Raw genomic sequence first — 14,553 nt, forward strand, 5'->3', positions numbered from 1 at the left:
CGGCATGCTTTGGGAGTGGGCTCGTCATGCCGCAGGGCTTGTCTAACGCCCCGGCGACGTTCAATCGCCTGGTGACGCAATTGTTCCGCCCTTTGCGTACCTTCGTACAGACGTACTTCGACGACATTTTCGTCCATAGCCGTGCCGAGGGAGGCAAGACGGCCATGGAGGTGCATCTAGGACACCTCCGTCGAGTGTTGGACGTGATGCGAGCGAACAAGCTCTACGCCAACATCGACAAGTGCGTTTTCGCGTCACCAGAGATCAAAGTTCTCGGTTGCTTCGTAAGCAACGTGGGCGTTCGGGCTGACCCAGACAAGGTCAAGGCCATAGCAGCATGGCCGACGCCCCGATCCCAGAAGGATCTTCGAAAGTGGTTGGGTTTGGCCAACTACCTTCACAAGTACAGCGCTGGGTACGCGGGCTTCGCTAAGCCCTTGTCGAGCCTCCTTCAGAAGGACGTCGACTGGCGCTGGGAGCAAGAGCACCAGGATGCTTTTGACAGCATCAAGGCCAGTCTCCAAGAGGCCCCTGTCCTGGCTCTGCCGGACGAGACGAAGCCGTTTAGCGTCGTCTGCGATGCCTCCGATTACGCCATCGGGTGTGCATTGCTGCAGGACGACACGGCTGGACAGGAACAAGTCATCTCATTCCAGTCCAGGCAGCTCAAAGCCGCCGAGCGGAACTACCCTGTCCATGACAAGGAGCTCCTGGCAATGAAATATGCCCTTGTGAAGTTCCGTGTTCACCTTCTGGGCTCTACGCCCTTTGTGATCTACACAGACCACGCGTCCTTGAGGACGGCGACTAACTCGCCTCACCTCTCCCAACGGATGGCGAGGTGGCTGTCCTTCTTCGCGGAATATAACTTCCGCGTCGAGTACAAGCCGGGCAAGCTCAACGTGCTTGCGGACGCCCTCTCTAGGCGTCCCGACTATGAGTTGGCCCACATCACGCGGGTGACAACGGATCTATATGATCGGATACGCATGGCGTATCGGGACGATGAGGCTGTCGCGCCTATCGTCAAGTTCCTTAAGGCCGGAACGAGCGCGAAGTCCGACTGGCTCTCGTCGCGACAGCGCTCACGGCTCCACCGATATGAGTTGAAGGAGGGCCTCCTCTATTATCGGGTGGAGCCCACTGATCCTCCACGGGTGGTCGTACCCAACGACGAGGATCTGAAGTTCGACATCCTCGCGGAGGCGCATGACGCGCCCTCCAGCGGCCACTTGGGCCGCGAGAAGACCTTTCTGTCGGTCTCTCAGTCCTTCTGGTGGACCCACATGTACAAGTGGGTCGCCCGGTACGTCAAGACATGTGAAACATGTCAGCGGGTTAAACCCGCAGGGCACTCTTCGGCTCCACTACAGAGCCTGCCCGTACCGGCTGATTGTTGGAAGTCGATGAGTCTTGACTTCATCTTTGGGCTTCCCGCCGACGGACACGGCAACACCGGAATTTTGGTTTTCGTGTGTCGGCTGAGCAAGATGGTACATCTTGCTCCAGTTCCCGTCACTGTGACGGGCGAACAAACCGCAAGGCCGTTCGTCGATGGCGTGTTCCGCTATCACGGTCTCCCGGAGACGATTGTCTCGGACCGAGACCCGCGGTTCACTGCTGCGTTTTGGAAAACGCTGTTCCCTTTACTGGGAACTCGTCTGCAGATGTCCACTGCGGATCATCCGCAGACAGACGGCCAAACAGAGCGCGTCAATCGAGTGCTCGAGGACACTCTGCGCAGTGTGTGCGCGGCAGCGCCACGTACGTGGTCGACGCAGCTTCCAGTTGTTGAGTTTGCGCTCAACAACGCGGTGCACGCGTCCACGGGGCTCACGCCGTTCTACTTGAACGGCTTCCGCCACACCAGAGTGCCTCTCACTCTTCGAGGAAACACTGACTCCTCTATTCTAAGTGGGGGAGAGGCTCGGAAAGCCCTTTCCTCCCAGGTCTCGGATGTGAGGCCAGTTTCGCTGCGGAAACAGGTGGAATCCTTTATGGATACCAAGCTGAACATTGTCAGCAGGGTCCGCGATGCCATGGCAGCGGCCCAAGATAAACAAAAGGAGTACTCGGACAAACAAGGAAGAGGAAACTTAAGTATATTTGAGATTGGTGACTTAGTGTTACTAGACACGAGGAACCTACCTCTAGACACTGTTAGCTCTGTCGGCAGCAACAAGCTGAAGCACCGCTTCATCGGACCTTTTGCAGTCCTGGCCAGACATGGTGCGTCGTACACCATCGACCTTCCAAAGTCAATGACGACGCACCCGACGTTCTATGTCGGACGTCTTAAGCGGTACTTTGACCCGCAGGGGGTTGCTGACTCGCAGACCCCCCTTGACCCAGCTCCTCGAAGCGAGGGCCGGTCACAGTCGTCGACGAGGGCGTCGGAGCAGGCACCCAAGCCTCGGTCGGGACGGCAAGGCTGCGGTCAAGACCGTACGCCGGAGGGGCTCCATACGAACGGACCCCGGCGCCATACGCCGAGTACGCTGAGTACGCCGGGTACGCACCATACGCGTACGTCTGGGAGTGTGCCGCAGGCGGCTCCGGACGTGGCAACAAAGCCTCGATCCGTCGGATCATGCGAAAGGCCTCGTCCAGATCGGACGAAGAGGCCCGGCGGTCCACTCGCAGGTGCAGGCTCGCGACCTCTCGCTCCACCAGGTCCAGGCGACCCGCAAGACGAGCGAGCTCGCCCTGATTCCCGGCCTGGGCGGCAGCATTACCGCCAGTCCCAAGGCCAAGTGCAATCTCAAGCACGAGGAGACGTTGACGGAGGCGGTCAACCTCAGGGTCCCGTGTCGGACCCGCAGTCGGAGCACTCGAACGAGAGTGGCTCTCGGGAGGCGCCGAGTACTCGTACTCGTACGAGGGCACCTCCGCCCCTGCTTGACCGGAATGGAGAAGTCCACTTCCACGTGGAGCGGATCCCCCAGGAGCAACGGTGTCGCGGGAAGCGACAGCTCCTCGTGAAGTGGAGGGGTTATGCCCACTCCGAGAACTCGTGGGAGCCGATTGAACGGCTCCTGATTGACTGCCCGAAGGCTGTCGCAATCTGGGAACAGAAGCGGCGGCAGCTTCATAAGTAGTCCGGGGCTTCTTGCCCGAACGGGGTACGGATGATGAATACATACCGTACCCGCGCTCATCGTGAGCGCTAGAAGCCGCGCGCTTCAGGATGTCCCTTGGCAGCATACGCTTGCTGATCAAGTGGGCAAACCTCACACGAAGATCACGCTGGTCCAGGATGTGGGACAGCTGCTGATCTTCATGGAGTTCCCATAACTCCGTGGGCGAGTACTTGAGAGTCTCCACCCACGCCCAGAACATGTCCTCACAAGAACTCCATGTGGGACAGTTCTCGGGCATAACCCAGGGGTATCCCCAAACAGGATAGAGACCACCCCGGGTCTCGGGCTTCTTACGACAAGTCGTGAAGTCCTTAAGGGGAATGCGGTGTGGCGCGAGAAGCACACACCGAGCAGCCTCCACGTTGTCGACGAACAACTGTTCTTTCTGAACAAGGGCTCGTTCATAGATGCCCCTAGAAGTGTGGCCGCCCACAAGGCCACGAGGAGCGACGAGAAGCTCTAAGAAGAGGTCAGCCCCAGAGCTCTCCTCGGGAGGCCAATACCCTCTTGAGTTGATGGCAGCTCCCTGGCTGACGGGTGCCGCCACCGAACCCCCACGCACACGCTGGGCAGCTTGGAAATCCTCCTGCTGCTGGTCGAGGTCATTCGAGACCTCCCGGGGCTCAACAATGGCACCCTCCTCTTCCTCTTCTTCCTTCTCCTCCTCTTCATCCGAGGAGCCGAAGAGACTCTGATAGGAGCGTCGAGTCTCCTTCTCCTCGCGGAGTGGAGACTTAGAGGCGGTACGCTTCTTTGAGGGCTTGGCGCCTTCGGCTTTAGAGGCCTTAGCGCGCGCAAGACCCTCGGCAAGCGAGAGACGTTTGCGAGGACTCCCTTCCTCATCGCCACCGGCTTTGGGAGTGCCCTTAGCCTTAACGGCCGGACTCTCAGAGCGCACAGAGGTCCTGGGACTGTGATCACCGTGATCACTAGCGGACGACTGCACGCTGTCTTCTTTGTGCTCACTGGGCACTGGGCTGTGCCCTCCCACAGAGCCCGCAGGAGCATCATGAGTGCTCTCGGACTCGGCATCGTCCTCACTGCCCGAGTTGAACTCACGTTCTACGAACCGAGGGTTCGGACGATTGTCTGAAGACGAGGGCGACGGACTGCGGCGCCTGCTTGCGCGCTTGTCCGCAGCCGCGTCACCCGAGGATCCGATCGCCTCGGAGGCCACCTGAGTAGCCTCCTTAAGTGCAGAGCCTTTGCCGTGAGGCTTAGTGCTCTTGGCCTGCGCCTTACCTGCTGCAGCCTTGGAGCGTGTCCTAGCACCGCTCTTAGCAGTGCCACGAGGCATGTTAACGGTCGAAGTGGAGACCTTGACGAAGAGCGCACAGGTTGCTGCTCGAGGCTCTAACTGTAAAGTGAGCCTCCGCCGCGCTCGCGCGGCCGAGTCGATGGTTTTCGACTTTGAGAATGAGAGTTTGTGACGAACATCTCTTCATTCTGATTGGTCGGTAAACCGAACCTAAGTGGGGGAGGATGTAACGGGGTACGTAGCACTAAGTGTACCCTGGTTACATGAAGTGTGACACTTCACACTTCAGGAGTATGACATGTCATACTCCGGGATATTTGGTACAAGGTACCAAGGTCATTCAAAACCAACCATTGGCTAAATGACATTGCATTTCTATAGGTAACTGATAGTTTGTATTAACCTCAAACTTAACCTACCTATAAATATACTCAGTTTACAATCTACCTTATTTAGGTCACTTCGCTCTCTTTACCGTATTCCTTATGTGATTGGCGACGCTCGGTCATTAGCGACAAATCCAGCAGCCAATCAAATTGATTTAAATTTCGTGTCGTCGCGCTTTATGTGCTTGGCGACCAATATATTTTTGAGCATGTCATATAGTTTTTTCTATGCAGGTATCTTTTATGCTGGCAGAAAGGCTGGACCACCTCAAGAATTTGACTGTCGCCAATCACATAAGGAATACGGTAATTAAAGAGGGGACCTGTGAACTGCCGTTCACTGAGAGTTTGTATACTCTCGGAAGATAACTTCCTCTAGCGCAAGGTGCTGTGTGACCCCGTCACATAGGAGGTACTTTGGCAAGTTAGAGAGCTGGTGAGAGAACCCTCAGTCGTGAATTTCCTTCTTTTACGAGAAGTGCTCAAGAAAAACAAATAAGAAACAAGTATATTTTACACATCTAATATGTCGAAGTTCCTACGTCGGCTTTCACAAGATACACGACCCCGACAAGAGAAGGAGACCGCGACAATATCCTCTCCTAGACCCAACACGATACGAGTCGCCGGATATCGTATCCGGGATGAAGGTGACGAAACGATATGTCGGTGGAATCCGATGTGCAAAAAACACGCACAAGAAGCGACAAAACCGAAATACACCGAATTGGTTCAAAGCTGCATCAACTTTTTTAAGCAACGTCAAATGGCAGTGTATCACAACAAAGCTTTCTACTGTACTACTGTAGTATTTTATTAATACATGTACCTGGTCGATATTTCGGTGGTGGCTTGGGTGGCTGGCAGCCAGTCACCCAAGCCACCACCCTGGCAGTACGATATTGCCGCGGTTATTGAACACGGGGCGGCAGGTTAATAGGTGCAGGGGCGGCGAACGACAGGCACAAACGCAATGGCATTCGCCTAGTGGGAGTGCATTTCCTGAAGTGTAATGCGCCTAAAGCCACGTATTGCAATGCTGATCTCTAACGACATCACGCTCCTCAATATCCAAACCCAATGACATCAAGTACACGGTGCTACAATTCGAACCAACGTTGTCTGCCAATCAAAACACAGACCACAAAAAAGCCGCACGTGAAGGCAACGAGCTTCAATCGTTTGCTGCACGCACACGCACGTTGCGAACAGATACGCGCAAGGTGGCCTGGTGGCGACCTTCTCTCGGTGGTCACTTTGATTCCTACCCTCACGTTCGCGCTGTAGCCATACAGCCGCATCCGCCGCTGGATGCAGTCTTATTTACATCAGACAGCATCGTATCACTCGCCACAGCAGCAGCATCCTCGCCTTGACATGGTTGGCGCCAAAATGGCCTACTATGGATCCTCCTCGACCTCTCCCCCAGTTGGCTCGGGGCGCAAATATCATGACTCTACGGGAACTTACTCGGAGACGGAAAGTGAGCCCGAGGCGCTCCCGTTCTGCTCCTGCGATGTGGACTACTTTGTGCGTTGCGAATACCACCGCGGAGAGCACCATGGCCTCAGCTTCGAGCTCGCACACGACTTCGTGGACCTCAAGCACCTGCTTCGCATTATTCAGGAGCAGGAAGTGCGCCGCTATGTGTACCAGGGCACGCAGGTGGGCAAGGTCATCGAGTTCCTCACCTTGCGCCACTTCCACATGAACGAAATCCAGCTCAACTCGCTCACGCGCCTCATCCGCGACAAGATGGCGCACGTCCGACAAATCCACCTCATCGACGCGCTGGACGCCAACTTCATCCACCAGCACCGCGTTGCCTTCCGTCGCTTCTGCACTGCGATCTTCGCTGTACACCCGGTGATCAAGTACAATTCGATGGCTGCCGAGCTTCCCGAGGAGCAGCGTGGCTTAATGAAGGAGATCGCCATTCGCGAGTGCCCCATGGACAACACGTTCTTCGCCAGCATCGGCTCAGCGATGCATTACTCAAATACCTTGCAGAACATCGATCTGCAAGAGCTGATGGACCCAGCACAAGTTAAGGAGGAAGATCTGCACTTGTGCTGGGGCTGGCTTGTATACGGCCTGTTCCACCCGAACTCAACTGCCCGAATTGAAAAGCTTGACTTGTCGCGCAACATGATGCGAATGAAGGACATCCGTATCGTGGAAGGCATCATGGCCGGTGGCCACCCAGCGCTGATTCTGCTGATCCCGGAATACGCCGCTGCCCTGCAGCGGTACAGCAAGAGCAACCGTGACAAGATTCTGCGCGAGGACGTCAAACGTGCACTGCTGAAGGGCATCCCGCACCGTCGCGTGTTCGCTCTCATCAAGAAGGGCACCACTGTGCGTCCGCTGCCGACGTCCAAGCTTTCGCAGCACGAAGTGTACAGCGACTTGCTCGTCGAGAAAGAGCTGCTAGAAGTATTTTGCATCTTGCGCAAGTGGCTGTGTGTTGTCGTTCCTGGCTTCGGACTCGGATGGGTGCCACGCCAGAGTGCTATTGAAATGACCGAGATCGGCATGTCGCCAAGGATATGCTCGCCAGCGACGCTAATGCGCTCAGTCTCGTTCTGGAACATGATCGAGGCATCGGACGCCGAGGGCATGGTGGTGCCGCTGATTACGCTCTTCTTCCAGATGACGGGCATCAGTGATCGTCTGGAGGACATCAACTTGAGCGAGAACCGGATCGGCAACCCGGATCAGTTCGGCATTCCGGCCACCGAGATCTTGCACCGGATTATCTATTTCTCGCCCTATTTAACCTCGTTAAACCTGTCCGACTGTCAGCTCACGGACATCACTCCTTTGCTGGAGGCGTACAAGAAGGGCCGCTGTCGTATCCGGAGTCTCAATCTGGACTCCAACATGCTTGGTTTCCGTGGTGCGTTCGATCTTGCCATGCTGCTGATCAGTGACAGCCAGTATCCGATGGGCTCCTGGCTTACAGACCTAAGCTTGCTCTTCAACGACATTGACGCTATCGGTACGCGAGCTCTGTTGGAGGCTCTTCAGTACAACGTACATCTGGAGCACCTGGCGATCGAGTACGGCAATGAGTTCCCTCCGGAGCTCGGTGACTTCGAGTTCACAGGTGACTGCGCTACATGGCACGAGAACTACCTGTTTGAGCGTCTGGCGGTACTACGTGTGTTCGAGCGGTTCTCGTTGGGTGAGCCGTTAGACGAGAATGTAATGCACCTCGTGTGGGAGTTTTTGGGTTTCGATGAGCCGTGATTGGACTAGCCGATCGAAATGGAGTATCCGAAACCTTTAGCGCCAGTGATCTCCGTCAAGAAATGTATGTATATAAGGCGCAGTTTCCTGGTATAGATTATCAAGAGCTTTTAAATTAGTAATGCACGGGTTGGAATTTTCTTGCTGGTTCTGTTAGTTAAAAGCTGCTCGCAAGGCTTGCCTTGCGTTACGTACTATAGTTAAATGAGGTGCTGGCATAGTGAGCTCCACGGACCGAAATCTGATAGTTCTTGCCACTTACTGGTAAAATGTCCTGCGCTATGAAGTGCTTAAGGTACATCAGGTACAAATACGAAAAGTTGTACAGTAATGCATGTTCTCTTTTAAAACATTTAAGCACAAGATTACCATTTATCTAAAAGCAATACTACAAAAAAGAATTTAAATTAGAAACAAGCTAAAAAAGTATATTTTAATAAACCGGTATGTGTGACCCACACATATTTTTTAAAGTACGATCAACTACAACAGTGCAAGAACGGACGTGGGGGAGGGCGCACGGCATCATGGAGCTCCGCACGCAGTATCTGCTGCTCCTATTCATGTTCGGCGTGATCGCCAAGGGCATGGTGAAGGTGCGTAGACGTGTTTCACTGCTTTATTGACTACTCGATGTAACTCATTTGTTTGCTGCTTTCCTCTTAGTCCGCCTTCGGATCGAACCTGTCCATCCTGCTGCTCGTATGCGTGGGCATCTACTACTGGCGTACTAAAGAGAAGGAGAAATGCGTGTACGATGATATCGCCCGCCAACAGGCAGTGGCTGCCGCAAAGCTGGACGCGCTGCACGGCATCGGTGACGGGAAGGTTACTGAGCTCAGCATGGCTATGCGCAGGACGTCCTTCAAGCTCAGCGAGTCGGACTCGGGTGTCATAACGTACGTGTACCCAAAGCTCCTACTTGTTTGATACATCGCATGTTTTATTGGTATTACCGACTCTAATAATTGCGATTGCTGTTTGTTTTCAGGGACCGCATCCGCCAGTACTCGAGCAAGCTAGGCGGATCAAGAAAAGACCGTCAGAAGTTCCTGCGGAAGAATTCGAAGACAAAGAGAGTGGAAACAATTGACATCAATGACCCTACGCAAGTTGCAGCGGTGGAGGCTGCGAAGAATCTTCCGGCTATTGAACCTTTGAAGCCGGAGATTAAAAAGAGAGGTAGGAACAAGAAGCAGAAAGCGATCGAGTCGATCGTGGAGGAGGCTGTCGACGCCACAATGTAAATTGCAAATTGCAGTGTACTTGTAAGCTTCAATTTTCTATTGATGTGACGCTTGGTCGACTTAGTTTGGCAGCGCAAACTGACTATAGAAGTACAGACACGGCGCAACAAAGAGAAAGCTGTCCATGCGATCAAGGCAGCCGCCATGGCCAGGAAAGAAAGCTCCCGAGTCTTTTACACCGGCAACACGCTTCACGTATGACTCAACCAGGTCTCCCACGATGCACAAGACGCCAATAACTGTGCCGAGCACTAGTTGGTGAGTGACAGGCACGACATCGAGCGGAGGCAGCAAATCGTGTGTCCAGGGCAACACATTAGAAAAGTTTGGGAGTGCAAACATGACCAGCACTGTGGCAACGCTGGAAACGACGCCAGCAATCGCGCCGACAAGTGTCTTGCCAGGACTAACAACCGGCGCCAGTTTAGCGTCGCCCATAAATGACCCCGCAACGAGTGCACCGCTGTCGCATACCCAGGCGCAGCAAAGTCCGAGGATCTGTAATCCAAGTCCAAACTTGCTCGAGCTGTATCGCAGTAAAATTGCGTGACTGAAGCCGTTCACGATGTAAACCAGCGCAAACAGATCCAGCAGCAACTTGGTCAGTGCTATTGCAATTTAAAACTCATCAGTGTCAATCCATTAAAGCGAACAGAACCATTCGTCACAGTACCTGTTTGATCCATCTTCTTTGTGATAGCAATATGGAAAGAGAAGATCGCTAACGTTAATCCGAGGCTCAAGGCGTCTGCGGCAGCATTAAGCCGTTAGAATCATAGCCTCCATTCCAGCTGCAGCAGCTACAACCTTCCCACCATGGACGATCTTGACGCCAGTCCACGCACCCACGCACAGTACAGCACCCGACGCCACCACCAGCACGTTTTGCGCCAGCTTTTCCGTCGCTGATTTTGAATGCGGCACGATCTGCGGGCAGATGGAGGAGGTGAATTCAACGAGCGACAAGCAGCACAGCGTCGTGGCGAGCATCAGCATGCCCATGTCGGAGCTCAGCAACCATAGCGCCGTCGGGATCCCCACTATCCCCGTCACCACGCGCCTCCCCCAAGCAATTGCCATATTGTACAGTACGGTACAATTTGTACCTACAATCGGAATTAATGGGATTCGCTGTTCGGCAACTTGACCCTCGAGTCTCGTCGACAGGCTCTGCCGTCAAGACATGATGTCTCAACAAGTGATCGCTGGATTTTAGAAGCAGTTGTATCCACTTTTGCTGGCACATATTACCGGCGGTAATGCGCTACATGTTGACAGAACTCCACTTATAAATACTGTACAAATACCTAGTCAAACAGACTTTGCCAAACGGAGTTCGCGTAGCGGCTGTTACCGACTGAACATCGTTTTCCCTTTCATTTCAAGAGCTACCGCGCACAGTGAAAATGCATCGCGGCGTCTTGCGCAGCTTAGTACTGCTAGCGCTGCTGGCGACGGTAGCCTCCTCCCAATCGTCCAGCGGCTCAACGTCCACCTCCATTTTCACGAACTCGACAACGAACTCTTCATCCTCCTCGTCGAGCTCCAAGAGCCAATGCGAAATTTGCCGTGACGGTGGCGACTGCTCCAAGGCCTACAACGGAGCCGCTGGGAAATTTTGTAACTCGTGGCTGGACCGATCTAGCAACCGACGCGCATGCTGCTGCCCAGCCAGCGATGTCTGCTCCTCGGACAACACTTACGAATGCACGTGCCAGCTCAAAAAGAACGAGCGCCCGTCGTACTGGATCTGGATCGGTCTCGGCGTCTTCGCCGTCGGTGGACTGATCGGTGCTAGCGCCCTGATGGCCATTCGCAAGCGTCGCACGCAGCAGCAAGGTGCTTACCGACCTGAAGCTGGTATGGCGTACCCCCAGCAACCCGTGTACGCCCAAGGTGGCTACCCCCAGCAAGGCTACGCACCAGGCAGTTACGAGCAGCCAGTGTATGCCCAAGGAGGCTACGCTCAACCTACATACGTTCAGCCGGGCTACGGACCTGGCGGCTATCGAGACGACTATGGTCGAGGCGGACGTCGTGGGATGGGCACGGGCGGTGCTGTGGCTATGGGTGCTGCGGGAGGTCTACTGGGTGGTCTTCTAATCGGTGAAGCCCTAGGTGACATGGGCGGCGATGGAGGCGGTGGTGGCGAATTTGGTGGAGACTTTTAGATCGACATCATAAATGAGGGGGAAACTCCCCAGAGAATATAGCGCACATGGATATCCAAAGTTCTTTGTATAATCCACAGTTTGACAGCATTGTAATTTACATGTAGTGTTCATTGTAAAGCTTTTTTTTTATGAGTGATGGTCTGAAGATATGGATGCACCATGGTATTTCCATCCTATATTTTAAAGCTCACTCTTCGTTTTGCCATTTCGTGATCAAGCTACTCCTCGTTCCGATATGGCTTCGTCCAAGAAATCAGCAAACGCGCACTTCCAGTTGCTCAAGCTGTCGACGCAGATCAAGTTGGGGGAACTCACCAAGCACGAACGCAAGCTGGAGACGTACTACACAGAGCTACTTGCCAAAACAAAGCTGGACGGACACAAGCCTGCAGCCCAAACGAGCGCTAAGCAGTCTCGAGAGCAGTTGGACGGTCTGTATGAAGGCGTGAAGGACCTGCAGGTCGTGCAGACCTATGTACACGACGGGCTTGAGAGCATCGGAGAGCTGGTCGAGTTCGCAGCTGCTGACCCTTGGAGCACGGAGACGGTGGTCGAGCAGCGTAAGCAGCAGATTCTACGCGAAATTCGTCAGCGTCGTAGTCTCTGGCAACACAATAAATTGTTGGGGGAGCTGCTCATGGAGTCGCTCGTGGAGACGGAGCACGATCAAGAGGACGGCGAGCTGGTACGTTCTCAAGACAGTGAACCTGAATCCACTACCGACATTGGCAACAAGGAACCACTTGCAAAACTGTCGAGGGAGGAGACGCAACAGCGTCTAGAGTCGTATTTCTTCCGGAGCAGCGGAGTGTCGGAAGACGACGTGTTGGAGTTCCTGAAGACCGAAGTGTTCCAGGAACGTGAGGAGTTCTCCAAAGCCAAAACGCAGCGCCAACAGGAAGCGTTGCAGCTCGCACGTAGTCGTTTGGGTCAGTTTGGTGACAGCATGCTACGTGGAGACTCCCCTGTCACGGAAGAAGATGTGTCGAGCTGTGTAGCGGCATTGCTCAAGGACAAAGCTTTTCTCAATCCCGACGTGGTGGTTTTGCTCACTGATGCGCAGAGCAATAAGCAGATAATGAAGGAGCTTTCGCATGTTCTGACAATCGAACTTAGCAACGTGAGCGAGTGGCGCTGGCCTGAACACGGTGTTCGAGTGGATATCCAACGTGGTATGAACGGACGATTCCGTTGTCTGCTACAAGAAGAGGCGATCACACTGCTGCTCTTCCAGTACATGGACTCAAGTGGAGTATTGAAATGAAGGCAGTGCTTCGAGATCTACTGGATTCACTGAGTGACAAGCCACACGTGCGTGGAACTTCGTCGGTGGAGTCTATCCGGGCCGATATGATACGACGATTTCAGTTGTTCGCTCTACCAAGCAGCATGAAAGACGGTGGCCGTAGTCCATATGATGAAGACGATTCAGTGTCTGACGATGAAGAAGAGCAGGAAGCGAAGGGCAACAAACAGGATATTATTCGACGTGTGTTGGTTGAGGCGCATCTCCAACAAACACTAACACCCGACGACAAGGATCCATCACCTTTGGTGGCTGTCATGACGGATCTCGAGTTCTTTGGCCCATCTGTTGCACACGAAGCTGTGTTCGCGATCTTAGGCTTCTTGGGGGTACGCGACGACATGATCGACGTATTCCGACGATACACTCATATCCCGCTACTCTTCCCTGGTTTCACAACGCCTAAAATCATGCAACGAGGCTTGCCTGTTAGTCGAATGATGACGATGTTTCTCGCCGAGGTGGAGTTGTTCGTGATGGATTACATGGTGCTCGTTTCGTCGGGCATTTTCCTGTACCGGTCACATGACGACATTTGCTTCTTTGACGCAGACGAGTCGAAGGTGTTGAAAGCTTGGAGTGAGATGCAACGATACGCACAGCAAGTGGGGCTAAAATTCAACGAAGAGAAGAGTGGATCGATTCGGATATACGCCGGATCCAACAAGACAGAAGCCGAGGTAGCGTCAGCCCCACTACCAGCGACTCCAATCCGATGGGGTCTTCTCGAGTTGCGATCGAACGGATCCGTTCACATCCGTCAAGACGAAACGGAGGCATTTGCTACCGAAATGGCTGACCGACTGGCCGCTGCTACATCAACGTTCGGGTGGATCAACGTGTACAATAAGTACATGTTCTTCTTCCTCCGTAACTTTGGGAACCCGTCGCCCATATTCGGTCTAAGTCACGTGGAAGACGCTTTATCAGCACTTCGCCGCATTCACACACTGGTGTTTCCGAAGACGAAGGGCGATGCTTTAGGCGACCTACGTGAGCAGATCATGCGTGGCCGTCAAGGTCCGAGTCCGTCGATGCATGCGGCTTGGCTACACTGGTCGTTAAACGATGGTGGGTTGGGTCTTTGCAACCCCTTTTTGGCTATCTGGAGCACTCGCGAATCGCTGTACACGTATCTGATGGATTTCCCCACTCGCAGTGGCTGTAAGTGGCCAAATCTAAAGAAGGACTGGGAGTGGAAGTTGCCGTTCTCGCTTGTTTATGAGGAGCTCAAGAAGCAGTTCGACCTGTTCGCAGAGCGATTCGAGTCGGAGGGTTGCGAATGGTCCAGTGGGAGTGAGCGTTTTGCGTATCTTAAGAGCTCCAAATTCCCCGACAAACAGCGCAACTATGGCCGAAACGAACCAGAGATCGACGATAGCTTCACGTTGCGTGAGTTTGACGAGTACGTGAGGCTTCTACCGAACTTGCGCGATACCAAACTGTCTGCAGAGTTCCTCGTGCTGCTGTCCGAGGCGACCGAGGGCTCTCCGCCGTTGTCGCTACAGGAGTCCGAGAAGCTGAACGCTTCAGCGAATGCTAGCGGCTGTATGTGGGAGTGGGTGAGATACATGTATGGCGAGCAGGTGATGGAGGAGTTCGGGACGCTCTCCTTTTTCAGCCGCGAGCTGTTGCCAGCACAGCTAATCGAGTCGATCAAGAAGAAAACTGTGACGTGGTAGAACTGCAGCTGCTAATGAAAATGTTGTCGTGTGCGTGACCAGGTAAAATAAAGTAATTGTCAACCTGAAAAATGCGGTTAATACCATGGAGCGTTGCTTTTAATAACT

General features: G+C 53.9%; 5 protein-coding genes across 5 annotated transcripts; 4 read left to right on the forward strand and 1 right to left on the reverse strand.

The window, feature by feature from the left end:
• Positions 1-6,053: 6,053 nt before the first annotated feature.
• Positions 6,054-8,036, forward strand: PITG_09995 (uncharacterized protein; the record flags this gene model as incomplete). The annotated part of the gene is made up of 1 exon (XM_002902485.1): positions 6,054-8,036. One exon carries the CDS (start codon positions 6,162-6,164, stop codon positions 8,034-8,036), a length of 1,875 nt encoding a protein of 624 aa, XP_002902531.1.
• Positions 8,037-8,563: 527 nt separating this feature from the next.
• On the forward strand, positions 8,564-9,283 carry PITG_09996 (uncharacterized protein; the record flags this gene model as incomplete). The annotated part of the gene is made up of 4 exons (XM_002902486.1): positions 8,564-8,632; positions 8,703-8,935; positions 9,028-9,148; positions 9,236-9,283. The coding sequence occupies 4 exons, from the start codon at positions 8,564-8,566 to the stop codon at positions 9,281-9,283; spliced, it is 471 nt and encodes a 156-aa protein (XP_002902532.1).
• A 60-nt stretch (positions 9,284-9,343) lies between these two features.
• Positions 9,344-10,471, reverse strand: PITG_09997 (phosphatidate cytidylyltransferase, putative; the record flags this gene model as incomplete). The annotated part of the gene is made up of 3 exons (XM_002902487.1): positions 9,344-9,891; positions 9,957-10,031; positions 10,099-10,471. The coding sequence occupies 3 exons, from the start codon at positions 10,361-10,363 to the stop codon at positions 9,344-9,346; spliced, it is 888 nt and encodes a 295-aa protein (XP_002902533.1).
• A 181-nt stretch (positions 10,472-10,652) lies between these two features.
• Positions 10,653-11,514, forward strand: PITG_09998 (uncharacterized protein; the record flags this gene model as incomplete). Its single annotated transcript, XM_002902488.1, has 1 exon — positions 10,653-11,514. The coding sequence occupies one exon, from the start codon at positions 10,690-10,692 to the stop codon at positions 11,452-11,454; it is 765 nt and encodes a 254-aa protein (XP_002902534.1).
• A 147-nt stretch (positions 11,515-11,661) lies between these two features.
• Positions 11,662-14,445, forward strand: PITG_09999 (uncharacterized protein; the record flags this gene model as incomplete). Its single annotated transcript, XM_002902489.1, has 3 exons — positions 11,662-12,690; positions 12,756-14,258; positions 14,307-14,445. 3 exons carry the CDS (start codon positions 11,693-11,695, stop codon positions 14,443-14,445), a joined length of 2,640 nt encoding a protein of 879 aa, XP_002902535.1.
• Positions 14,446-14,553: the final 108 nt, after the last annotated feature.

Source organism: Phytophthora infestans, genomic scaffold, assembly GCF_000142945.1.
Source record: "Phytophthora infestans T30-4 supercont1.17 genomic scaffold, whole genome shotgun sequence".
Taxonomy (NCBI): Eukaryota; Oomycota; class Peronosporomycetes; order Peronosporales; family Peronosporaceae; genus Phytophthora; species Phytophthora infestans.